The sequence below is a fragment of the Passer montanus genome, unplaced genomic scaffold (assembly GCF_014805655.1).
Source record: "Passer montanus isolate IOZ18808 unplaced genomic scaffold, ASM1480565v1 scaffold123, whole genome shotgun sequence".
NCBI classification, from domain to species: Eukaryota; Metazoa; Chordata; class Aves; order Passeriformes; family Passeridae; genus Passer; species Passer montanus.
In genome coordinates this window covers 1,339,172-1,364,102 of record NW_024359056.1, presented here as the reverse complement: position 1 = coordinate 1,364,102, position 24,931 = coordinate 1,339,172, and the positions used below count along the sequence as shown (strand labels likewise).

The 24,931-nt window shown below is 59.6% G+C and overlaps 3 protein-coding genes across 10 annotated transcripts in view; all 3 read left to right on the top strand.

The window, feature by feature from the left end:
* Positions 1-6: 6 nt before the first annotated feature.
* PIWIL2 (piwi like RNA-mediated gene silencing 2) lies at positions 7-11,094 on the top strand. The gene is made up of 21 exons (XM_039698341.1): positions 7-103; positions 178-292; positions 603-725; positions 795-905; positions 1,127-1,244; positions 1,331-1,452; positions 1,558-1,638; positions 1,822-1,935; positions 2,035-2,223; positions 2,369-2,453; positions 2,558-2,644; positions 2,728-2,868; positions 2,946-3,059; positions 3,769-3,957; positions 5,304-5,405; positions 5,482-5,601; positions 6,528-6,616; positions 6,978-7,083; positions 7,690-7,943; positions 8,650-8,757; positions 10,795-11,094. Exons 2-21 carry the CDS (start codon positions 270-272, stop codon positions 10,949-10,951), a joined length of 2,433 nt encoding a protein of 810 aa, XP_039554275.1. The 5' UTR covers positions 7-103; positions 178-269; the 3' UTR covers positions 10,952-11,094.
* A 1,747-nt stretch (positions 11,095-12,841) lies between these two features.
* Positions 12,842-24,120, top strand: SLC39A14 (solute carrier family 39 member 14). 6 transcript variants are annotated; one of them, XM_039698294.1, is made up of 10 exons: positions 12,842-12,991; positions 15,760-15,821; positions 16,030-16,299; positions 16,419-16,605; positions 17,159-17,328; positions 19,181-19,303; positions 19,742-19,927; positions 20,119-20,326; positions 21,108-21,292; positions 21,524-24,120. In XM_039698294.1, the coding sequence occupies exons 1-10, from the start codon at positions 12,913-12,915 to the stop codon at positions 21,668-21,670; spliced, it is 1,617 nt and encodes a 538-aa protein (XP_039554228.1). In that variant the 5' UTR covers positions 12,842-12,912; the 3' UTR covers positions 21,671-24,120. The 6 variants fall into 6 exon arrangements, with proteins under 6 accessions (XP_039554228.1, XP_039554227.1, XP_039554226.1 ...); XM_039698293.1 differs by lacking the exons at positions 12,842-12,991; positions 17,159-17,328 and adding exons at positions 13,004-14,144; positions 18,536-18,705; XM_039698292.1 differs by lacking the exon at positions 12,842-12,991 and adding an exon at positions 13,004-14,144.
* Positions 13,849-24,931, top strand: part of PPP3CC (protein phosphatase 3 catalytic subunit gamma) — a 52,770-nt gene continuing 41,687 nt past the window's right edge. For all 3 annotated transcript variants that reach the window (XM_039698303.1, XM_039698302.1, XM_039698301.1), the window contains exons 1-2: positions 13,849-13,863; positions 15,314-15,320. The gene's annotated coding sequence lies outside the window, so the exon portion shown is untranslated. The remainder of the gene's footprint in view (positions 13,864-15,313; positions 15,321-24,931) is intronic.

Here is a 24,931-nt window from a genome sequence, read left to right as displayed (position 1 = left end):
CTGCCCCCGCCCGGCCCCGCGCAGCTCCGGGCCGCGGCCTCGCCGTTGCCCGCGCTGTTCCGCGGGCTGGGCCTGGACGAGCGGCCTCTGGAGAGGCCCCTCGGTAGGTGCCGGTGGTGAGGGGGGGCCGGGCCGGGCGAGCCCCGCTCCCCGCTCACGGCGGCCCTGCTCCCGCAGGCCGGGGCGGCGCTGGCGATGGCAGGGCTGTGGCTGCGCCCGGCCCGGGGCAGCAGCACAAGGAGGAGGAGCAGGACAAGGGGGCAGCGCTGATGGCGCTCCCCACGCGCGGGCAGTGAGTCCCCCACATCCACAAACCCCCAAACCTCCAGTGCCCACCCTCCTCTGGGTCCTCCTGTCCTCTGGATCCTCCTGTCCCCCTCCATCTTTCCTGTCCCCCTCTGTTCTGCCCCCATTCCTTCTGCCCCATATGTCCGCCCTGTTCCCTTATTCCCTCTGTGTTCCTCACCCCTCCTGTCCCTTCATCCCAAAACTCGGCCGCTCTGAGCCCCCAGGCGCTGTGGGGCAGGAGGAGCGGGGCGATTTCGGGGGTTGGGGGTTCCCCAGGGTGTGCCCGGGCTGACCGCAGCCCCCTGGGGACGCAGGATCCTGTGGAAAGGCAGAGGGGACGCGCTGCCCACCCAGCCCGGACGAGCCGCCGTGCCCGGCCCCCCGCCCTGCCCGACGCCCGTGCCCGCCCCAGAGACCCCCCCGGCTGCTGCCAGGCCGTGAGTGGCGTCCCCAGCCCCCGTTTTTGGGGTGCTGCCGGGTCGCTGCTGACCCCCTGTCCCTCGCAGGGCCCAGGGGCCAAAGGCGGTGGCGAAGGGAGCCGCCATCCCCGTGGGGCTGAACTTTGTGAAGATCCACTGCCAGAACGAAGCTGTCTACCAGTACCACGTGACCTTCAGGTGATGGTGGGGGTCGGGGTCCCCCACAGCCCCCCGAGGGTCCCCCACAGCCCCTCGAGGTCGGGGTGTCCCCTGGCCGAGCCCTCTGTGCCCCTCCTGCTGCCCCATGAGGTGGGGCACAGCAAAGAGCTCTGGGTTTTCGCCTTCAGCGGGGATTTTTGGGGGGCTGGGCGAGGTCAGGGGGTGGCAGAGGAGGGAGAAAAGCCCCCGTGTGCCCCCAGCCCCGAGGTGGAGTGCAAGGCTGCCCGCTTTGCCATGCTGAAGGAGCAGCACGCCGTGACCGGGGACGTGATGGCCTTCGACGGCTCCATCCTCTTCCTGCCCGTGCAGATCCCCAAGGTAAGGGGTAGGGGAGTCTCCCCCCGCTTGGGGGTACAGGGGTGCCCCTGTTTTGGGTGGGAGAACCCCCTCTGGCCCTGCCAAAGGTCAGCCTCAAGACTCAGAGGAGCAGCGACGGGGAGGAGATCTTCATCAACATCCAGATGACCAAAATCCTGGAGCCCAGCTCGGATCTCTGCATCCCCTTCTACAACGTGGTGTTCCGCAGGTGAGGGAGCAGAGACCCCCCCTGAGCTCCGGGATGGGAACCCCTTTCCTCCCTTTTCCTGTCAGTCCTCATCCAGTCCTGCTTGTCCTGCTTTTCCTTGCTCAGGGTGATGAAAATCTTGAACATGAGCCTGGTTGGGAGACATTTCTTTGAGCCTGCCCAGGCCACCACCCTTCAGAAATACAGGTGGGTGCTGGCACCTTCCCACAGGATCGTCCCTGTTTCCCTGGAAACTGGGAAGTGTTCCCAGGTCAGCCTGACTTTGGAGTGGCTGTTCTGAGAAGTTGGGAGCTGGCAAATGAAGCCCTGGCTTTTGGGAGCTCCGTGCCTGCTCTGGGTTCAGCCAGGCCTCTTTCCCTGTGGGCACAGCCTCCACATCTGGCCGGGATACGCTGTCAGCATCCGGAGGAAGGACGGGGGGCTCTTCCTCATGGTGGACGCCATCCACAAGATCATCCGCAGCGAGTCCGTGCTGGGCGTGATGTGAGCGCTGCAGAAACCCCAAAAGCTGTGGGGACAGAGCTGCTTCACCTCTGGGGCAGCACAGGGGGGGAGCATTCCGTGCCTCTCCTCTTCTGCCAGGCAAACCATCCACTCGCAGAGCCAGAGGACGTTCCAGGACGAGTGCACCAAGCAGCTGGTGGGCAGCGTGGTCATGACGCGCTACAACAACCGCACCTACCGCGTGGATGACATCGACTGGGACAAGACCCCCAAGGACACGTTCACCCTGGCCAGCGGGCAGGAGATCACCTTCGTGGAGTACTACAGGTGAGCAGCACTGCTGGGCCACCCCCTGGGAGCGGGCTGAGGTGGGGCAGTGGCAGCAGGGAGGGTTTGCCCCACGGGAGGGGTTTGGGGCTGGATGTGTTCCAAACGGAAATGGCAGGGTTGTGTGACGATGCTGTTTTTCCAGCAAGACCCACGGGATCACCATCAGGGAACTGGACCAGCCCCTGCTTGTCCACAAGCCCAAGGAGAAACAGACACCAGAGGGGAGGGTGAGCTGGGCACAGAGATCCGTGGGCTGCTCTGGGCTCCTCCAGCCCCTGGGGAGAGCAGGAATTGCCAGCCCCTGGCATGCTGACCCTGTCCCTCCCTGCAGCGCCAGCTGAAGATGGTGCTGCTGGTGCCAGAGCTCACCTTCCTCACCGGCCTCTCCGACCTCCGCAAGAACAGCCGGATGCTGAAGGTCAGAGCCCCCCTCCTGCCCTGCTCCCTGCTTTCCCCGGGCTTTGTGGGGAGCCTCCCTCACGGCTGGGTGTTGTGGAGCAGGAGGTGATGTGGGAGATGGTGCAGAGCCCCCAGCAGCACTACCAGCGCCTCACCAGCCTCCTGCGCCGCATCCGCGACACGCCGGACGCCTCGCGGGAGCTGGAGCGCTGGGGGCTGCTCCTGGACACGGATATCTACAGGGTGAGGCCCGCGGGGCTCCTGCCCTGCCCTGGCCCCCTGGCACTGCGGGCAGCTCCTCACATTCCCGCTGTGCCCAGACCCAGGGTCACATTCTGCCCGTGGAGCGCATCAACCTGCGACACCGCTCCTTCCTTCCCGCCGAGGAGCTGGGCTGGCACCGCGAGGTGACCAAGGAGGTGCCCATCGCCGTGGTGAGCAGCAGCCTGCCCTGCCTGCCAGGCCTGGGCTGGCTTTTCCTGAGCGCTGGCGTTCTGGCTGAGCCCCTTCCAGCACAAGCCCTTCCCTTGTTTGTGTTGGATTTGCGCTCCAGCCTGTTTTTCCACAGGAGCTGGAGGTATGTGGCTGTGGTGTCTGCTTTCCCACCTCATCCCAGGGTGGAGGGAGCTTTTCACATGCAGGAATTGGATGGAATTCAATCCAAATTTCTCTCGGGCCACTTTCCCTCTCCCAAATTCCCCTCTGTGCTCCAGATTTCTCCTGGGCCACTCCCGCTCTCCCAAATTCCCCTCTGTACTTGGCAGATTTGGGAGAGGGCTGCTTTCCCTCTCCCAAATTTCCCTCTATGCTGCAGCTTCTTGGGTCACTTTCCCCTCTCCCAGATTCCCCTCTGTGTTCCAGATTTCTCCTGGGCCCCTTCTCCTCTCCCAAATTCCCCTCTGTGCTGCAGGTTCCTCTTGGCCTGAATTCTCTCTCCTGAATTTCCCTCTCCCAAGCTCCCTGCTGTGCTCCAGGTTCCTCTAGGCCCAGTTTTCCTTCTCCCAAATTCCCCTCTGTGCTCCAGATTTCTCTGGGGCTGCTTTCCCTCTGTGCCTGGTAGGTTCCTCCTGTCCCAAACAGGAACATGGATTGGGAGCTGCAGGAGCGCCCCCAAACCACGGCCTGTCCTGCCTTTGCTCCCAGATCTCCATCAATTCCTGGCTCCTGATCTATCCCAAGCGGCTGCAGCACCTGGCCAAGGACCTGCTGGCAGCCATGAGGAGCAGCTGTGGGGCCATGGGCATGCAGGTGGGACAGCCCACGGTGCAGGAGCTGCGGGACGACCGCATCGAGACCTACGTCAGGGCCATCCAGAGCTCCCTGGGGAGCCAGGTGAGCCCTGGGGACCTTGGGGAGGGTGGGGTGGGAGCCCAGAGCATCCAGAGCTCTTTGGGGAGCCAGGGTGGGGAGTGGGGATCACTGGGAGGGTGGATGGGAGTCCATGTCAGGGCCATCCAGAGCTCCCTGGGGAGCCAGGTGAGCCCTGGGGACCTTGGGGAGGGTGGGGTGGGAGCCCAGAGCATCCAGAGCTCTCTGGGGAGCCAGGGTGGTGAGTGGGGATCATTGGGAGGGTGGATGGGAGTCCATGTCAGGGCCATCCAGAGCTCCCTGGGGAGCCAGGTGAGGAGCAGGGACAGCCCTGGGGGTCTTTGGGAGCGTGGGATGGGAGCCCAGACCATCCAGAACTCACAGGGACATCCTTGGGGATCACTGAGAAGGTGGGATGGAGCCTAGACCATCCAGAGCTCCTTGGGAAGCCAAGTGAGGAGCAGGGATCATTGGGAACGTGGAATGGGAGCCCACGTCAGGGTCAGGGCCATCCAGAGCTCCTTGGGAAGCCAAGTGAGGAGCAGGGATCATTGGGAACGTGGAATGAGAGCTCACGTCAGGGCCATCCAGAGCTCCCTGGGGAGCCAGGTGAGGAGTGGGGATCATTGGGAGGGTGGATGGGAACCCATGCCAGGGTGATCCAGAGCTCCTTGGGGAGCCAGGTGAGAAGCAGGGACATCCTTGGGGATCACTGAGAAGGTGGGATGGAGCCTGGACCATCCAGAGCTCCTTGGGGAGCCAGGTGAGGAGCAGGGACATCCCTGGGGACCTTTGGGAAGCACCTGGAGGGACTCAGCCTGCAGAAGAAGAGGCTCAGGGGTACCTTATTTTTCCCTAAAAAGCCATGACAGGAGCGTGGAGTCAGGTGGGGGTTGGGAGCAAAGGACAGGATGAGAGGGAACGGCCTCAAGCTGTGCCAGGGGAGGCTCAGGACAGACAGCAGGAGGCTTTTTCCATGGAAAAGGTTGATAAATACTCAGCCTGCAGAAGAAGAGGCTCAGGGGTACCTTATTTTTCCCTAAAAAGCCATGACAGGAGCGTGGAGTCAGGTGGGGGTTGGGAGCAAAGGACAGGATGAGAGGGAACGGCCTCAAGCTGTGCCAGGGGAGGCTCAGGACAGACAGCAGGAGGCTTTTTCCATGAAAAAGGTTGATAAATGCATGAAAAAGGTTGATAAATGCATGAAAAAGGCTGATAAATGGGAATGGGCTGCCCAGGGAGGTGGTGGAGTCCCCATCCCTGGAGGTGTGGCTGTGGCCCCTGGGGACATGGGTTGCTGGTGAGCTCAGGTTTGGCTCAGTGATCCAGGAGGGCTTTTCCAGCCTGAGCAATTCCATGATTCCCCTCAGGACAAGGTGCAGCTGCTCCTGTGCATCATCCCTGGTGGCCGGGACGACATCTACGGGGCCATCAAGAAGCTTTGCTGTGTGCAGAGCCCGGTGCCCTCCCAGGTGGGCTGGGACCCCATCCCTGGCAGTCCCTGCCTGTCTCCAGCCTCCCTTGGCCCTGAGCTTTCCCTCTCCACAGGTCATCAACGCCCAGTCCCTCACGGGCCACCCTGGCAAGATCAGGAGCGTGGTGCAGAAAGTTCTGCTGCAGATCAACTGCAAGCTGGGCGGGCAGCTCTGGGGGGTGGACATCCCACTGGTGAGGCTGGGACACCCTGGGATGAGCCTGGAAGCTCTGGAGGGGTTGGATTGTTGTGGAGGAGCTGGATTATTGTTGGATTATTTGGATTATTGTGGGATTATGTGGGTTATTGTCGGATTATGTGGGTTGTTGTTGGATTATTTGGGTTGTTGTTGGATTTTTTGGGTTGTTGTTGGATTTTTTGGGTTGTTGTTGGATTTTTTGGGTTGTTGTTGGATTATTGTGGGCATGGCTGGATGAACCAGCTGCAGAATCAGGGTTGGCTTCTCTTGGGTGCTCATGAGGCCCTTGGAGCTGGAGGGATCCAAGCCTGGAGGTGTCTGATTTATCCCTAAATCCCACCTGGCTGTTTTTCCCCCTTCCGGAAGCAGCTGAGGGTTGTTGGCATGGACATTGCCCCTAAATCCCACCTGCCCCTCTAACCTCCATTATCCCTGATTCCCACTTCTTTTCCCCCTTTCCAGAAGCAGCTAAGTGTTGTGGGCATGGAGATTGTCCCTAAATCCCACCTGTCTTTCCCTGCTGCATTATCCTTAAATCCCATCTTCTCCCCTCTCCAGAGTCAGCTGATGGTTCTGGGCGTGGCCATTATCCCTAAATCCCATCTCCTTCCCTCTCCAGAAGCAGTTCACAGTTGCATGCATGGCCATTATCCCTAAATCCCATCTTTCTTCTCCAGAAGCAGTTCACAGTTGTGGGCATGGCCATGGTCCCTAAATCCCATTTTCTCCCCTCTCCAGAAGCAGCTGATGGTCCTGGGCATGGCCATGGTCCCTAAATCCCATTTTCTCCCCTCTCCAGAAGTAGCTGATGGTCCTGGGCATGGCCATGGTCCCTAAATCCCATTTTCTCCCCTCTCCAGAAGCAGCTGTTGGTTCTGGGCATGGCCATGGTCCCTAAATCCCATTTTCTCCCCTCTCCAGAAGCAGCTGATGGTCGTGGGCATGGACATCCACCACAGCAGGAGCCAGGGCATGCGCTCCGTCATCGGCTTCGTGGCCAGCATGAACCAGTACGTGGCTTCCTGGGGAAAAGGGGGGAGCTTTTCCAGCTCTGCCCTGGCAGTTTGCAGGGTGTGCCACCCCAAAGCCCTTTCCTGGCCCGGGGAGGGGGTCGGGGTGCTGCTGTCCCCGAGCTGCTGAGGGGGTCGGGGTGCTGCTGTCCCCGAGCTGCTGAGGGGGTCGGGGTGCTGCTGTCCCCGAGCTGCTGAGGGGGTCGGGGTGCTGCTGTCCCCGAGCACTCAGCCAGGTCTGCCCCGCGCTGGGGAAGGGGCTGGGTGTGCTGAGCCAGGGCTGGGGTTGCACAAGACCTCAGAGGCCTCAGCCTGGTGCTGGGGGGTTCCTCCAGGCTGCTCATTGCCCTTGCATCCCCAGCATCCTCACCAAGTGGTACTCCAGGGTGGTTTTCCAGATGCCCCACCAGGAAATCGCCGACAGCCTCCGGCTCTGCCTCTCCCAAGCCCTCAAGCGCTTCTACGAGGTGAGGCCGACCAGAACCACCCTCCTGTGCCTCCACATTCCCCCAAAACCAAGGGAAAAGCCCCCAAACTTCCAGCCTGGGTACGTGCAGGGCAGCAGAGCTCCCTGGCAGCCTTTGGACTGGCGGTGGGGCTGGGACAGCTCATCCTTATCTGGGGCCGTGCCTCGGGACTGGTTTGCTCAGGGGGAAGTGCCACGTTACAGCTCCCAGAGGCTGTCCCTTGTCCCCAGCGTGAGAAAAGCAGCCTGGGACAGGGCAAGGGCCAGGGAAAATCCCAGCTCTTGGGATTTGCCCAGAGAAGCCTCATCCCTGGAATACCCAAGGCCAGGCTGGAGCAGCCTGGACTAGTGGAAGGTGTCCTGCCCATGGCAGGAATGGAATGAGATGATTTTAAGGCTCCTTGCCACCCAAATCAATCTGGAATTCTGTGATGAATTCAAACACATCCCTCCCCAAGCTGCATTTTTTTCACTGTGGATCCAATTCCCAGCTCCATCCCAGCACCCAAACTTCTCCTGACCAGGGGATATTCCCCCACCTCCCTCAGCCAGCCCTGTGCATGGCAGGGAGGTGAAGAGGAGCTGCTTTTCCCCCTTTCCCCCCCAGCTGAACCACTCCCTGCCCATGAAGATCGTGGTGTACCGGGACGGGGTGTCCGACCCCCAGCTGGACACGGTGCTCAAGTACGAGGTGCCCCAGCTCCAGAAGAGCTTCCACACCTTCCAAAATTACCAGCCCAGCCTGGTGGTTGTGGTGGTCCAGAAGCAGCTGAGCACCAACTTCTACTGCCTGACAGGAGAGGAGTTTGTGTCCCCTCCCCTGGGCACCGTCATCGACCACGGCGTCACCAGCTCGGGCAGGTGAGAGGCACAGCTGGGCTGGGGGGAAAAAACACCTGGGGAGGGATAAAAAACACCCCCAGGGGAAAAAAATTAACCTGGGTGGAAAAAAAATGGGGATGGAGGTGCCCCAGAGTGGGAAAAATCAACCCTGGGTGTGAAAAAACGGAGGTAAAAGCACCCCAAGGTGCAAAAAAAAATTGGTTGTAAAAATAGCCCAGGGTGGAAAGAGAGCCTCAGTGCAAAAAAATTCCCAGGGTGATAAAGAAATTGTAAAAATAGCCCAAGGTGTTGGGAAAAATCCAGCCCAAGGCGTTAAAAATGGTGTGTAAAAGCCCCCCAGTTTGGAAAAAATGAGTGTAAAAATACCATCAGGTATTTTATCATTTATTATTTTTACAAAATAAGACACTCTGGGATATAAAAATGCCTTGAGTGCAAAACAATGGTTATAAATGGTTTATTTCTTTTTTTGCACCCCAGGGCACAAAAAAAAAACAAAAACAAAAACAAAAAACAACCCAGAGTGAAAGAAAAATGGTGGTAAAAACACATCAGGGTGCAAAAAAAATCCCTGTGGAGAGCAGAAATTAAACCCTTGTGGTTCAAACCACCATTCTGGGGTGTAAAAACCAGCTCAGTCTGGGCTTCAGAGCACCCTGAGGTGCAAAAACTCTCATTTTGGGGTGGAAAAAAGTGAGACTTGGGGTTTGTTTTGCCCTCCCAGGCAGGATTTCTTCCTGCTGGCCCATCACTCCCGGCAGGGCTGCAGCGTCCCCACGCGCTACATCTGCATGTGGAACACAGCCAACCTCAGCTCCGAGCACCTGCAGAGGTGAGGGGGCCCGGGACCCCAAAATCCTGCCTGGGGAGGGGGGAAGGCCTCTGAATCGTCCAGGGGAAATTCAGGGATGTCAGAGTTCCTGAGATCCTGCTGCACCCCAAAATATTCCAGAGGGAAGGGGAGGGACTCTCAAAATCATCCAGGGGAAATGCAGGAATCCCCAAGTTCCTGAGATCCTACAGCCCCCCAAAATCCTGCCTGGGGAATGGGGGAGACCTTCAGAATCATCCAGGAAAAATTCAGGAATTCCAGGTTTCCTGAGATCCTGCAACACCCCAAAATATTCCAGAGGGAATGGAATCCTCAAAATCATCCAGGGGAAATGCAGGAATCCCAGAGTACCTGAATATCCCACAGCCCCCCAAAATCCTCCCTGGGGAATGGGAGATGCCCTCAAAATCATCCTGGGGAAATGCTGGAATCCTGGAGTTCCTGAGATCCTGCAGCAACCCAAAATATTCCAGAGGGAAAGGGAGGGACTCTCAAAATCTTCCAGGGTAAGGGGCTTCAGCCGCCCAAAATCCACCCTGGGGAATAGGAGACGCCCTCAAAATCATCCAGGCAAAATTCAGGAATGTCAGAGTTCCTGAGGTCCTGCAGCACCCTGAGATATTCCAGAGGGAAGGGGAGGGACCCTCAAAATCATCCAGGGGAAATGCAGGAATCCCAGCTTTCCTGGGATCCTGCAGCCCAAAATATTGCAGAGGAAGGGCAGGGATTTCTGCAGCTGCCCGAGATTCCAGAGCCCCCCCAGTTCCCTGGGCAGGGTTCTTACAGCCCCCCAAAATCCCCCCTTGGGCGTGGGAGAGACCCTCCAAATCCCATTTCTCCCCGTCCCAAGGACAGGGAGCTGCTGGGAGCAGGTTCTGGGAGGGATCCATCCCCTTTCCTGGGAATCCCAAATCCCATTTCTCCCTGTTCCAGGAGGGATCTGCACCTGGAATCCCAAATCCCAATTCCCTCCCTGTCCCAAGGACAGGGAACTGCTGGGAGCAGGTTCTGGGAGGGATCCATCCCCTTTCCTGGGAATCCCAAATCCCATTTCTCCCTGTTCCAGGAGGGATCTGAACCTGGAATCCCAAATCCCAATTCCCTCCCTGTCCCAAGGACAGGGAACTGCTGGGAGCAGGTTCTGGGAGGGATCTGGACCTGGCTCCATCCCCTTTTCCAGGAATCCCAAATCTCATTTGTGGGACACCTGGGAACTGGTTCTGGCAGGGATCCATCCCTTTTCCCACAATCCCAAATCCCATTTCTCCCTGTTCCAGGAGGGATCTGCACCTGGAATCCCAAATCCCAATTCCCTCCCTGTCCCGAGGACAGGGAACTGCTGGGAGCAGGGTTCTGGGAGGGATCCATCCTTTTTCCTGGAAATCCCAAATCCCAATTCCCTCCCTGTCCCAAGCACGGGGACACCTGGGAGCAAGTTCTGGCAGGGATCCATCCCTTTTCCAGGAATCCCAAATCCCATTTCTCCCTGTCAGTGGGACAGGGACACCTGGGGGCGGGTTCTGGCAGGGATCCATCCCTTTTCCCACAATCCCAAACCCCATTTCTCCCTGTCAATGGGACAGGGACAGCTGGGAGCGCCCAAATCCCAATTCCCTCCCTGTCCCAAGGACAGGGAACTGCTGGGAGCAGGTTCTGGGAGGGATCTGGACCTGGCTCCATCCCCTTTTCCAGGAATCCCAAATCTCATTTGTGGGACACCTGGGAACTGGTTCTGGCAGGGATCCATCCCTTTTCCCACAATCCCAAATCCCATTTCTCCGTGTCCCAAGCACGGGGACACCTGGGAGCGGGTTCTGGCAGGGATCCATCCCTTTTCCAGGAATCCCAAATCCCATTTCTCCCTGTCAGTGGGACAGGGACACCTGGGGGCGGGTTCTGGCAGGGATCCATCCCTTTTCCCACAATCCCAAACCCCATTTCTCCCTGTCAATGGGACAGGGACAGCTGGGGGCGGTTCTGGCAGGGATCCATCCCTTTTCCCGCAATCCCAAGCCCCAATTCCCTCCCTGTCCCCAGGCTGACCTTCAAGCTGTGCCACCTGTACTGGAACTGGCCGGGCACGGTGCGTGTCCCTGCCCCCTGCAAGTACGCCCACAAGCTGGCATTCCTGGTGGGCCAGGTCCTGCACCACGAGCCCAGCGCCCACCTCTGCGAGCAGCTCTTCTTCCTTTGACCTGCCAGGACCCCGAAATCCGGGAAAATTGGGATGGCACCTGGAATTGTGCCCGCTGCTGTTCGCCCCCCTGCCCGGGGGGATCTGCCTCGGTTCCCCGTTCTGGTGTTAATTTATTCTTTCTTCGTTGCTTTAGGGGATGCTGGGGGTTGCAGCAGCATCCCGGGGCTGTGGGGTTTTCTTTTGGGAATTCTCCCCGCGGGGGTGAGCCCAAAGGAATCTCCTGCTGCTTTCCAGCCCTCCCAGGAAAGGGGCTTGAGCTGAGGAGCCCCAAAGTGCTGCTGCTCCCTCAGCTCATCCCTGTGCAGGCGCTGGATGTAAATCCCAAAGATTTATGGGGTTTTCCCCCCCCAGTTTCTTGCATTTCCATGCAGGTTTAAAGTTTGGTTTTTTTTGTTTTTCCTGGGCTTTTCCAAGCTGCTGTTGAACCAAGCAGCTCCAGTTTGGCCGGTTCTCCCGTCCTTGAGGAGTCACTGGTTTTCCAAGGAGAATTCCTTGTGGATTCAGGCCGTTACCCCAGGGAAGGTTGGAGTTCTCACCTATTTTAGGTGCTTTTTTTGCCTCACTCAAGTTGCAATCCCCTCATTTTTCTCTTGGCTGTGACCAGTTTTTTGCCTCTTTCCAATAAACTCGTTGCTGGCAGCTGCTCCCTGCTGGGTTTTGGGGGTGCTGGTGGCCCCGTGCTGCCCCTCAGTGCCAGGACGGCGCGGGGACACTGCGGGGACACCGGGGCTGTCACCCTGTGCCCCGGGTTAATCATTCATCCCCGTTTGTTTGCCAACCCCGGCGGACTTTGGCAGCGTGGCCCAGCCTGGGGTGGGATTTGGGAACAAATCTTGGCCCTGGGGGTGCTGGGCTGGGGTTTTTGGGGTCCCCCAGCTCTGCCTGACCCCGTCCAGCAGCATTTTCTGTCCCAGCTCTGCCTTTTCCTGTCCCTGGCACAGGGTGGCTCTGGCTGCCGGGATTTGGCCCCCCCTGGGCTTTTCCAGGGGGTCCTTGGGGTCCCCCAGCCCCACCTGAGGGGTTGAGGGGTGGGCAGTGGTCCCAGGGGGGTTTGGGGGGTCCTTGGGGTGCCCTGTGCCCCTAAAGGGTGTTGGGGGAGGTGCCCCCAGGGGGTGTTGGGGGAGCTGGGGGGTCCCTTGGAGGGGTCCTGGGGGTCTTGGTGCCCTCAGGGTGGGTGTTCAGTGAGGTCCCAGTACCCACGGGTGGGTTTTTTGGGGGTCCCAGTGCCCACGGGTGGGGTTTTGGGGGGTCCCAGTGCCCCAGGGTGGGTTTTTGGGGGGTCCCAGTGCTCCTGGGGGGGTCCCAGTGCTCACGGGTGGGTGTTCTGGGTGATCCCAGGGGATGTTTTGGGGCAGTCTGGGGGGTCCCAGGTGGAATTTTGGGTGTCTCAGGTGGGATTTTTGGGGGTCTCGGTGCTCCTGGGTGAGTCTTTGGGGGTCTTTGGGGGTCCCAGTGGCCTGGGAGGGGTGTTGGGGCAGCTTGAGGGTCCCGAGTGGGATTTTTTAGGGGGTCCCAGATGCGGGTTTGGCGTTCCCAAGTGGGATTTTTTAGGGGGTTCTGGGTGAGATTTTTCAGGGGTCCCGGGTGGGATTTTTGGGGTCATGGGTGGAAATTTTTAGGGGGTCCCGGGTGAGATTTTTGGGGGTCCCGAGTGGGATTTTGGGGATTCTGGGTGGGATTTTTGGGGGGTTCTGAGTGGGATTTTGGGGAGTCCCCGGTGGGATTTTGGGGGATCCCGGGTGAGATTTTTTGGAGTTCCCAGATGGGATTTTTGGGGGTCCTGGGTGAGATTTTGGGGGGTCCCCGCTGGGATTTTGGGGGGTCCCGGGTGGGATTTTGGGGGTTCCCGGGTGGGATTTTGGGGGGTCCCGGGTGGGATTTTTGGGGGTCCCGGCGCTGCACCGCTGAGGGGGCGTGGCCTGAGGCGGAGGGGGTGTGACCGAAGGCGGCGGCAGCCAATGGGCGCGCTCCCCGTGCCGGCGGCCGCGCATGCGCCCTGCGCGGCCCCGAGCGGCGGCGGCGGGAGCGGGAGCGGAGGTAGGACCGGGATGGACCGGGATGGACCGGGATGGACCGGGACAGGCCGGGACAGGCACGGCAGTGCTGCCGTGCCACGGGGAACCGGCTGCGGGGGCCGGCCCCGCGGGGAGGGAGGCAGCGGAGCGCGGGGAGCGGGCTGGGGCCGGCGCCGAGCCCCGGATGGGGATGGGGGATGCAGGGAGGGATGAAGGATGCGGGCAGCGGCGGTTTGGGGTTGGGGCCGGTGCCAGCGCCTGGGGGCAGCCCTGGGAGCTCGTTTTGGGACCGCCCGTGGGGCCTGGGGCTGGGCAGGGTGCAGGTGGAGCTGCAGGACGCTGTCAGGGGGTGCAGGGCTCAGTTTGGGGGTGCGGGGCCCAGTTTTGGGGTCTGGCACCACCGGGGGAAGCTCTGGGACCGGGCAGAGGGTGCGATGGGGCAGGGACCGGGCGGCAGCAGCCGCTCCAGCCGGGGGGCACGGGCAGCACTGGGGGTCCCGGGGGGTGCGATGCCCGGGGCATCTCCCGGCTCCGCTGCCCGCCTGCCCGGCCCGGCTGCCATCAGGGGGAGAAGGGACAGGATTGTGTCCGGGAACAGACCGGGGTGTCGGTGAGGCAGGAACGGCCCCGCTGCCAGCCCGGGACAGCCGCGGGGCTCCGGGGAGCGCTCCTGCAGGACTCGTGCAGCGCCGCTGGCTCCGGCCGCACCGGGACGGACCGGGTGGAATTTGGGGTTCTGCTGGCTCCCATATCACCTGGCCGGGGTGGAATTTGGGGTCCCGCTGGCTCCCATATCACCGGGACGGGCCCGGGTGGAATTTGGGGTCCCGCTGGCCCCGTGCCCCGCTCTGCGGCCCCCCCTGCGCGGGATTTCGGGCAGCTGACGCCGCCGGGGTCACGCTGGGCTGTGCCAGCGGTTTTATTCCCGGCGGCGGGGGGGGATGTGCGGATGGCGGCCGGGATCTCCGGGAAGCGCAGCCCAGGCGGATGGGAAGGCTCTGCCCGGCCCCGGGAGCTGCGTGCTGCTGTCGTGGCATCGCTCCCGGGCACAGCCCTCCCGGGCAGCCGTCCCTCCGCGTGGCAGCGGCTCGTCCCCGTGCCCCGGCCCGATAAAGTAGGTCAGGCGCTGGCTCCGGGCTCCCGGAGCGCATCCCGGTGCAAGGACGCCCTTGGAGGTAGCGGGCAGGGGGGGCTCCGGGGGGTCGCAGCTGGCGGTGGCGATGGCGAGGCTCGGTGTTCCTTGGTGTTTGTCCCGGGATGCTGGGCTGGGTGTGCTCGGCACGCTCCTGCCCTGCCCTGCCCCGGGGTCCCGCAGCTCGGAGCCCCCCGGGATGTGCCGCTTCGGGCCCTTCTGTCCCGCAGGGGCGGCTCCTCCACCTCGTTTTGCCCTAAAACGGAGCGAGCCCGTGCAGCTCTGCCCTTCCTGCCTTTCCTGTGGCAGCGGGGGGAAAGTTGAGGTCTGGTTTTCCACCTGGGTGTATCCGGCTCAGCCCGGCTTTGGGAGAACCCCCCGGGAGGGGTTTTGGCAGCGGAGGGAGCTGCGTGCCTTGGCACGGGCCGGGCTGCAGGGAGCGGGAGGCTCCCGGTGGCACCGGGGGTTTGGGCAGCACTCGGCTGGAAAGGGCAGCCAGCGGGACGTGCGGCCAGCCGGGACAAACCTTTGGCACGTTGGGCTGTGTGCCAGCACCTGTGGGAGTCACCGGCAGCCTGGATGTCCCACGGAGCCCAGGAGGACCCACCTGGGAGGGGGGATTGGGATGGAGAGGCAGGGGAAGGGTCTGGGCTGGCTGGGGGATGCTGCAGGGGTCCCTCGGGTCCCCCCACCCAGCAGCACCGCTGTGCATGGGCTCCCTCCCTCGTTTTGGGAGGAGAGGGGTTAACTCGAAGCATCCGAGCTAAGCCCTAGCAGGAGAAGGCTGAAAGCTCCCGGAGAACAAAGCTCACAAAGTGGTGGTAAGCTGGTAAAACCTGTGGGAATGTGGGAGCCCTCAGGGGCAGTGGGGTCCTGCATGGGGAGCGGGGTCCTGCGAGACCCCAGAGCCCCTCGGCGTGGAAATCCTGGCCCCAGGTTATTTTTGGAACAATTGCTTGGCCGGGCTACAAAAATGTCCTGGTTTTTGGAAGAGACTGGAGCCTGTGAGCCGCCAGCACAGGCCCAGCTCTGCGGGGTGTCCAGGGCTGGGTGGGGAGCACCAGGAGCCCCTCCAGCAGGATCAGGAGGTGCACCTGGAGCCCCACACTGGGACTGGGGTGGCTGCTGCATTCATGGAGGCAGCAGACTTTTATTTTCTCCTTGCCAATCCCAAATTTGCCGTCCACCTTGCAGGGAAGCTTTCCCAGGAAGGCAGCCCGAGCTGCAGGCTCTTGGTGCCTCCCTGGGTGGACGTGCAGGTCGTGCCTGGTGTCCCCTCCTCTCCCTGAGCCCCTTCCTTTGCACCCCGGGCTGTGCCACCCCTCTTTTATCAACGGCCGGCCCATATGAAAGGGACAGAGAGGGCAAGGATTGATTCTGGGCAAACACTATAAAGGCACCTACAGTTAGAGCGGGGAAGCAGCCGGTTCATGGTAATTATCCTGGTTAAATTATAACCTGATGAACAGGCCACCTCTGTCCCCGGGGCTGCCGCGTCCCTCCGAGCGCTGGCATTGCCGTGTGGGTGACACCGAGGGGACCCACGTGTGGCCAGGGCTGCAGCGTGACTCCTGGCGCCCTGCAGAGCTGAGCTGGGGCTGGCACAGCTGGCTTTTGGCACAGCCCTGCCTGCTTCCCGACCATCCTGCTCTTGCCAGGGCCCCCGAGGTGCTGCGGAGCTGGAGAGCCCCCAGGAGCTGTGTCCTGGCAGCCCCCCACGGTGAGTGAGGGGCTTGGGGTGGCTCAGGGGGGAGGAGGGAGGGCATTGCATGGAAAAATTATGGAAAAATACTGAATTCTCCTCAGGATCTGGGTGCTCGCAGCGCTGTTCCCACTTTCCCTGAGGATAAATCCCTCGGTGGGGCGGAGGAGCCGCGGTTGGAGCGCCGGGAATGCCAAAGCCAACAGCAGTGTGGTTTCTCTCGCAGCATCCCAGAGGCACCATGATCCCCAGCGTGGGCCCCCGGAGCCGCTGCCTGCTCCTGCTGCTCTGCCTCCTCCCCTGGCCGCAGGTCCGGGCGGGCAGGGACAGCCCCGGCGTGTCCGCAGCCTCCTTCCTGCAGGATCTGCTCCAGCGCTACGGGGAGAGCCAGACCCTGAGCCTGAAGCAGCTCAAGGCCCTGCTGAACCGCCTGGATGTGGGAGTGGGACACGCCAATGCCTCCCAAACACCTCAGCAGCGCCTGAACCTCTCCCGTGTAAGGAGGGGACCCCAAAACCTCCCTGTGGGCCCCCAAAACTTCCCTGCGGAGTCCTGAGATCTCCCTGCGGAGCTGTGGGGGTCTCAAGGCACGTTTCTCTCCCTTCCCTCCCCCAGTGCTTCAGCTCCGTGGAGCTTTTTGCCATCCACAACCTGAGCGAGGGCTCCCCTGTGGGGCACAGCGAGTTCAAGGAGTTCTGCCCCACCATCCTGCAGCAGCTGGAGTCGGGGGCGTGCGCCTCCGAAAACCTGGAAAATGAGGAGAATGAGCAGACAGAGGAGGGCAGGCCCAGCTCAGCTGAAGGTAATTGGGGTGCTGGGGGGGAGCTACAGACACTGTCTGGTTCTGGACATGAGGAACAGCCAGTTCCCACTCCTGGGAGTTCCCTGCCTCCAGCAGCTGGCAATCCTGACCGAGTTTTCCTCTCTGTGGATGGTGCCGTGGTTTGGTTTTGCCAGGATAACCTCTGTGCCTCCAGGATAGCTGGATGAGGAGGGGGCTCTGCTGAGGGTTCCCCTGGGTGGGAGGGGGTGACCTGGAGGGACCTGCTGGCCTCCAGCCACCAGCAGATGCTCAGCCAGCTCCCTCCCATGCCGGTCCTGACGATGCCCAAGGTCTTGGATCAGCTGCCCTGAGCACAGCTTGGCCTCTCCCACGCTGCGGCTGGCTCGGGAAAACCTTTCCCAAGGAACCCCGTGGCTTCGTTCCCACCTTCCCTGCACCAAACACGATGGTTTTGTCGCAGCTGGAGCAGCTGGAGCACAGGGAGCAGCCCCGGAGCCTTTCCCAGCCGCCCGGGTCCGGGCTCTCCGAGAGCCTCGGTAATGTCTGGCCCTCGTTTCTTCTCGTTCCGCAGTGTGGGGCTTTGGTTTTCTCAGTGTGTCCATGATTAACGTGGCCTCCCTGCTCGGAGTCCTCATCGTGCCGTGCTCCCAGAAGGCCTTTTTCAGCCGGGTGCTGCTGTTTTTCATCGCGCTCTCCATCGGCACGCTGCTCTCTAACGCGCTCTTCCAGCTCATCCCAGAGGTGCGGTAGAACGTCCCTGCCTCTCTCCCGTCTCCAGGGCAGCTCCGTGGGCGCCCTCTCTGCCTCCACCCCGCCGAATCGATCCGACCCCTCGTCACCCGAGGCTCAGGGCTTGGCTCAAGGGGCTCTGCAGGGCTTTGCTCACCCCTCTGAGCACCAGGAAACCCTCAGTGTCCTCCATCCTGCCACCTCTGGGGAGTGGGAATGTGCTGGGAGAAGCTGTTTGCTCCTGCTCCGGGTGTCCAGGAGTTTATCCCTTGGAGGGATGTGCTCAGCCATGCTTGTGGTAGCAGTACTGGCATGAGCCAGAGGGAAAAAAATGTGAAATATCCACGTAAATATCATCAGATATCCATATAAAAGCATGGAGAACAGCCTAGAGAAGCACTGGCTTCCTCTGGAATCGGCCAACTTTTACAAATCCTTTCACTGCTTTTTTTTCCCCCTTACCTGATTTCCCAGCCTGATGTTCCCACAAGGGTTCTGGCTTCCCTGAGGTTTCCTGGTGCTCTGATGGGACTGACAGAAATATCACAAATTAATTGTGTTGTAATTGTGCAGTTCTGGAGCTGAATAAATCCACCCGGATTGGAAACCTTTGGAACGTGGTCCAGGTGCCCCTTCAGAGGATGAGCTGGATTTGGCACATCCAACCTTAAAATTCCAGTGGGTTTTTCCCCCTGGCGTTGCCTGTTTGCTGCCGAGCAGCGAACGCCTCATCCGTGCTGGCAGTGGGATGTTTTTCCAAGCTTTTCAGCTCCAGAACTGCAACTTTTATTTGCTGGACATAGAAACCAAGCGCCTCTAATTCCTGATCTGGCAGGAATTGAAATGCCAGAGGTACACTCCAGCCCCCCCGGCACCCGGGGCGCCCCGGCAGGGACCGGCTGCAGGACAGGGCTGGAGCGTACGAGGTGCTCGGGGGACTCGGGCACTCCGTGGCTTGGGAACGACCCAGGGAGCAGAGCTGGGGGCTGCCTGGGACATGGCCTGGCTGCCAACACTCAGCTGAGATTCCCAAAGCCGCCGAGCGCCGGGTTCGCCCTTCGGAGGTGGCGCCAGATGAACAACAATCACTAATGAATGTCCTCTTCTCTCCCTCCCTCCTCTCTCTGTGCTGTCGGTGTGGATTCCTCCCCTGCCCATCCCCACGCTGATCTCGTCCCCTCCCGTCTCCCGTCTCCCGGGGTGGGTTTGGCTCTGCCAGTCTGGGGTTACGGTTTCCTCTGCGTCTCCGTCATCTCCCTGTGCTCGCTGGTGGGAGCCAGCGTGGTGCCCTTCATGAAGAAGACCTTTTACAAGCGGCTGCTCCTCTACTTCATAGCTCTGGCGATTGGAACTCTCTACTCCAACGCCCTCTTCCAGCTCATTCCCGAGGTAGGGAGAGGACGGGCGGGTCTGTGCTTTTCTCTCTCTCTCTGGGGCTGTTTCTCTGTCTCGCTGGCTGGAGAAGGGGAAGGCGGCGTCCGAGGGGAGCCCCGAGCGAGGTATGGAGGGCTGGAAGCCCCTCGGAGCTGCAGTTTGGAAGGGAATGGCTCCAGGGAGATCCCCGGTCTGCTTCAAGCAGAGAATCGTTGTTTTATTGCCTTTTCTGGCTTTTTCTGGCCCTGGAGGTAGGTCCCTGAGCAGGTTTGGCACCCCTGCCCCAGGGCAGGTGCTGGATCAATGGCTCCTTGGAGTAGGAAGTGAGGGAGATTCAAGGTGTTTCCTCAGCTTGTCCCCAAAGCAGCTGCTCCTCAGAGAGAGCTCAGAGCTGTGTCACCCCTCCAGTGTCACCCCAGGGGCAAAGGCAGATGAAGGACACTGCCAGGGCCTGCTCCTCATCCTCTCCCGGGTCCCCTCCTGCCTGCAGGCGTTTGGATTCAACCCTCAGGAAGATTATTACGTTTCCAAATCCGCTGTGGTGTTCGGGGGCTTCTACCTCTTCTTCTTCACGGAGAAGATCCTGAAGATGGTCCTGAAGCAGAAGGACCAGGTGAGGTGGAGCAGGGGATGGTGGGGTGGGAAACAGCAGGAATTTCGGGATGGGAAAGAGCAGGAATATTGGGATGGTGGGGTGGGAAACAGCAGGAATTTCGGGATGGGAAAGAGCAGGAATATTGGGATGGTGGGGTGGGAAACAGCAGGAATTTCAGGATGGGAAAGAGCAGGAGTATTGGGATTGTGAGGTGGGAAAGAGCAGGGATATTGAAGTGATTGGGGTGGAAAACAGGAATTTCAGGATGGAGGGGTGGGAAACAGGAATATTGGGATAGTGGGGTCGGAAACAGCAGGGATATTGGGGTGGCACAGTGGGAAAGAGCAGGAATTTCAGGGTAGTGGAGCAGGAAAGAGCAGGGATATTGGGATGGCAGGGCAGGAAAGAGCAGGAATATCAGAGTGACTGACAGCCCTGAATCCCCTGGTCCTGCAGCACCACCATGGGCACAGCCACTACGGCCCCGAGGCTCTGCCCTCCAAGAAGGACCGGGAGGAGGGGGTCACGGAGAAGCTGCAGAACGGGGACCTGGACCACATGATCCCACACATCACCAGCGACCTGGAGTGCAAGCCCCCCTCGGGGGATGAGAAGGCCGTGGTGGGCTCCCTCTCTGTCCAGGTGAGCACCTCATCCCGTGGCATTGTGGCAAAATCCCACCTGTCAGTTAAAACCAGTTCTGCAGCCCAAATTCTCTGTGTGTGGTGGGACCAAACAGTGTGGGTGTAATGATTCGTGGGGTGGTTTTCCCATCTGGAGGAGGGACCAGTGACCCCATTTGGGTGCTGATCCCCATTTTGGGGCGCTGGCAGGACCTGCAGGCCTCCCAGAGCGCGTGCTACTGGCTGAAGGAGGTGAGGTACTCAGACATTGGGACGCTGGCCTGGATGATCACACTCAGTGATGGCCTCCACAACTTCATCGACGGCCTGGCCATCGGCGCCTCCTTCACCGTGTCTGTTTTCCAAGGGATCAGCACCTCCGTGGCCATCCTCTGCGAGGAGTTCCCACACGAGCTGGGTAGGTCACTCCTTGGGGCTGCCCCTGCTCCTGCTTGCTGTGGACTCTGTCCTTTGTCCATCCAGGAAGGCAGATTTGGGGTGGAATAAAGAGTGATGCTGCTGAGAGGGGAGAGAGGGAGGGCTGTAAACTGCTCTGAGTAATCGCCGCTCTAAAAATAACGAGGTAATATGATGTCTGAGATTTAAATTTAGATGGAGGCATCTGAAGACAAAAAAAACCCCTCAACTCCTCCTTGGTTTGGGAGGGGGGAGGCGGGTTTGGGTGGGAATGTCTGAATTTGGAGTGGTCAGTGGAGGGGAGGTGGGTTTGGGTGCGAGTCTGTGGGTTTAGGGACAGTGCTGTGGTCAGTGAGTGGGAGGCAAGTTTGGGTGTGAATGTCCAAATTTAGGGGCAGTTGAGGTGGGGGGTGGCTTTGGGTATGAATGTCTGAATTTAGGAGCAGTGGAGAGATCAGTGCAGGAGAGGCAGGTTTGGGTGTGAATGTCTGAACTTAGGAGCCCTCCAGAGATCAGTGCAGCAGAGGCACGTTTGGGTGTGAATGTCTGAATTTAGGGGCAGTGTGATAGTCAGTGCCCATTGCCAGCAGCCACAGGGAGCCCACACTTGAGCTGGCACATGCTGTGATGTTTGGGGTGCTCTGTGCACTCCAGGGGTTGGACTCTGATCCTTTGTGTCCATTCCAACTCGGGATATTCCGGGTTTCTGAGTTCAAGTGGGTGCTGTCCCAGTGCTGCTGTCAGCCCTTCCCTCCTCATCCTCCCATCTTCTTCTGCCTCAGGGGACTTTGTGATCTTGCTCAATGCTGGGATGACCATTCGTCAGGCACTCTTCTTCAACTTCATCTCTGCCTGCTGCTGCTACGTGGGCCTGGCCTTCGGCATCGTGGCCGGCAGCCACTTCTCTGCCAACTGGATCTTTGCTCTGGCTGGAGGGATGTTCCTGTACATAGCCCTGGCTGACATGGTAAATCCTGAGCCCCAAATCCTGATGAGCCCTGGGATTTTTTCCCAGGAAAAGCTCTGCTTTCCCTCAGGCTGCAGGCACGGCGGGGTTTGCTCTGTCCCCTTGGCACATGCAGATATCTCTGCTTTGCTTTGCCCGGCTGAAATCCCCAGGATGGGAGGCTGGTGGGTGTTTGCTGAGGAAGGATGGGGCTGTCACTGAGCCCTGCCATCCCAATGTTTCCCCCTGCAGTTCCCTGAGATGAACGAGGTGAGCCGGGAGGATGAGCAGAACGGCAGCGCCCTGATCACCTTCGCCATCCAGAACGCGGGGCTGCTCACGGGCTTCACCATCATGGTGCTGCTCACCATGTACTCGGGGCAGATCCAGATAGGGTAGGAGCAGCCCGAGCTGCAGCCCTGATCCAATTTTTCCATGTTTTTTTTTTCTGGGGGGGAAGGGTTTTTTCTTTTTTTTTTTTTTTCTTTCCTTTTCCTGCTGCAAACATACGACGGTACCTGTGCGGGCACTGACGTCACACTACAGGAGAGACATTGCTTTGAAAGCTATTCCATGGATTTTTTTTCTGGTTTAAGGCTGAGGGGAGTGGCATTCCCCTTCCCATAGGACTGACCTGACTTTGTCCAGTGTCATATCCCTTCTCTCCTCGCCTGTCCCAGGAAGGATGGAATGGGGAGACAGGAGCTGCTCCTCTCGCTGTGCTTGGAGCGTTCCCATGGCACGTGAGGCTGTCCTGACCCCTCTGGGGGTGTGCTGGGGACAGACAGGGACAGACCCTTCTCAGAGTGTTCCCCACAGCCAGCCCTCAGAGCTGTGCTCTCCGAGGATGAGGAGGTTCATGGTGTCACCATCATCCGACTGCTTTTGCTCCGTTTCAGCCCGGACAATGCCCTGGCAAGAGCAGGGTGAAGAGGGCAGGGGTTTTAAAGCACATTTTGGGTGTCAGTGCTCAGAGCAGAGCACACCAAACTGGGTTGGAGTGACACTTGGCTGCTGGAAGAAGCCTGCCAGGGTGCCCTGACCCTCCCTTCAGTCCATGCTGCTGGAATGAGGGGAAAACCCCCACTCCTCCATGAGGGCTGCTCGGAAGGGGATGAGAGCAGAGCCCTGCCCGGCCGCAGGCTCCAGCCCAGGGATTTCTCCTCAGGCTGTGTCCAAGCTCACGGTGACACCCAGGAACAGCCACCAGTTTTTAAACAGTGCTAAGGTTCAGGGTGGGGTGGGGGGTGTTTTTAAAAGCAAAACTCAGACTGTGAACCTCTTTAGGTTGCGTGTTCCCAGCCGTAGGGAGTAGCCAGAGAAGGGCGTTCCAGGCACTTCCCAGCTCTGCCTCCGGGCTGGCCTTCCCCAGATTCACTAGGTGAATTACTTATTATCATATTGATAAGGTTGCCCACCCCACCTGTGTTGCTTGAGGTTCCCTCACACACCTTTGGCCCTCAGACCCCTCGTCCTGTACCTGGTGTGAGCTTGTGGCCATGTGGATTCAGGGGAATCCCTCGTGGTGTGGTGCTGGATTGGGATGGAGAGGTGCAGGTGCTCTGCAGGTGTTTGTGAGGTGTCTTCCTTCACTGCCCACCTGTGCAGGTGTGTGGGGTGTGACAGGGTGGTGGCACTGTGCTGGAGCAGAGGCTCCCACACCTTCCCTTCGCCCTCTGAGGAAGGCAAACCTGAGGCTGTGCCAGGTGTTATTCCTGCCCACCTCAGGACAGAGGGCCCTGGCACAGGCTCAGCACCCCTGGCAGCGTTGCTCCCTGGCTGGATCTCTGTAATCCCTGAATTCCTGTAGTTCCCAGCTGGGTGATGTTCTTCCTAAGCTCCCAACAGCTGTCACCAAGCCCGTGCCCTCTGGCACTGCCAGGATCCTCGTGGATCATCACCTGCACTCTCCGTGGCTTTTCCAGTCTGGGCATTTGTCCCCTCAGCGCCCTCCAGCTCTTGGCTTTGTCCTGCACCCCAAAACCCAAATATCAGTTCTAGAGGAGCCTTTTTGGGGCGACCTGAAGCTCCTCGGGTGATTCCTCAAGGAGAGATAGGCTCCACTTTGTCCCGTGTGCTGTCCCTTGTGGATTGTCACCAAAAGTCACTTTTGCCACTGGAGCAGAGCAGCGTGGCCTGTGCCGGCTGGGGCAGTCATGAAATTCATCACCTGGCAGGCATTCCCTGTGCTGCAGGTTCCAGGGCCAGAGGGGCACTGGAAACACTTTTTCCTTGCTTGAGAGAGTCGGCCCCAGCTGACTGCCTTGATGTGGAAAATCTGAGTCCTTCCACTGGCACAGGTGCCCTCTCCCCCCTCTCAAGGAAGCACTTGGAGAACAGTGTGGCTGGCAGGGCACAGGAGCTGCACCCCGGCTGGAAAAGCCTCTGTGGGGCAGGACAGGGGGAAATGGGGGGTTTGTCCCCTCTGGACTGTGCCTGGGAGGTCCCCAGGGGCTGGGAAGGGGCAGAGAGCAGGGCTTGGCGTCCTCAGAGCCAGCAGGATTCCCTGTGGGCATCACAACCTCTCGTTTCCAGTCTGTCCCTGTTTGCTGAGAAATCTGCCTGGAGATTTGGGATTGGGGGTGAGAACCGAGGCTGCCCTGCCACCAAGGAGAGCTCCTGATCCCCCTGGGCAGGCTGGCACCTGCCGGTGGGAGAGGAGTGGGAGCCCAGCCAAACCGAGCCCCTCGTGGATTTCCATCCGTGTCTCCTTCCCCTCACGTTCCATCTCAGTATTTCAATTACAACTCAGGTGTTGTAGGAGAGAAACAAAGAGCGTTAACTTAAATGTCACGTGAATTGTACAGATATTTGTAAAATTCCATAAATAAAATATATTCTGTAATGACGGGGGGTCCCAGGCGTGCTCCGCAGTGAAATCTCCCTGCTGGAGGGGTGGGAGCGCTGCTGGCTCAGGATTTTTCCAAGGGGAAGGGCTGGAGCCGGGCTGGGTGATGCAATCCCGCTTTTCCAGCTGGATTTCCCTGGCTGTGCAGTGCGGCGCGGCTGACGGAAGGTGGCACTGAGAACCCCCAGCCTGCCCGCATGGCACGGCCTTTGCGGCTGCAAAAACCCTCCCTTAATTATTTATATAGAAATATTTATTTATTTTTTTTTTAATTTATCTGAAAAAAAAAAAAAAAAAAGAAACTTTGCTTTTCTACTTCCCCTTTTTCTACACCATTCCCCCCCATCTGCCAGCTCTGAGCAGCAAACTCAATTTTTATATACCCTGTTGCAGCTAAAGAAACCAAATCTTGATATTCTGAGGTGCTTTATTTAAAAACTTAATGTTTTATTAAGCAGTGAGCATTGCTCCTGCTCACCAGCCCTTCTAGGGGGGCTCTGGGTGGGCTCTCTTCTGCTGCAAACTCTTTGTGTTCTGCTGAATGCCTGGAAGCTGAGTTACCTCAGAAAACGCTGCTGGATGGGGTCATGGAGTTCCTGGAATGGTTTGGGTTGGTTAAAACCCATCCAGTGCCATGGCAGGGACACCTTTTACCCAAAGTTGCTCCAGCCTGGCCCTGGGCACTGCCAGGGATCCAGGGGCAGCCACAGCTCCTCTGGGAATTCCATCCCAGCCCTCCCGGCCAGGAATTCCATCCCACTGTCCCATCTAACCCTGTCCTCCTCCATCCTCAATGGCAGGAGCAGCCCATC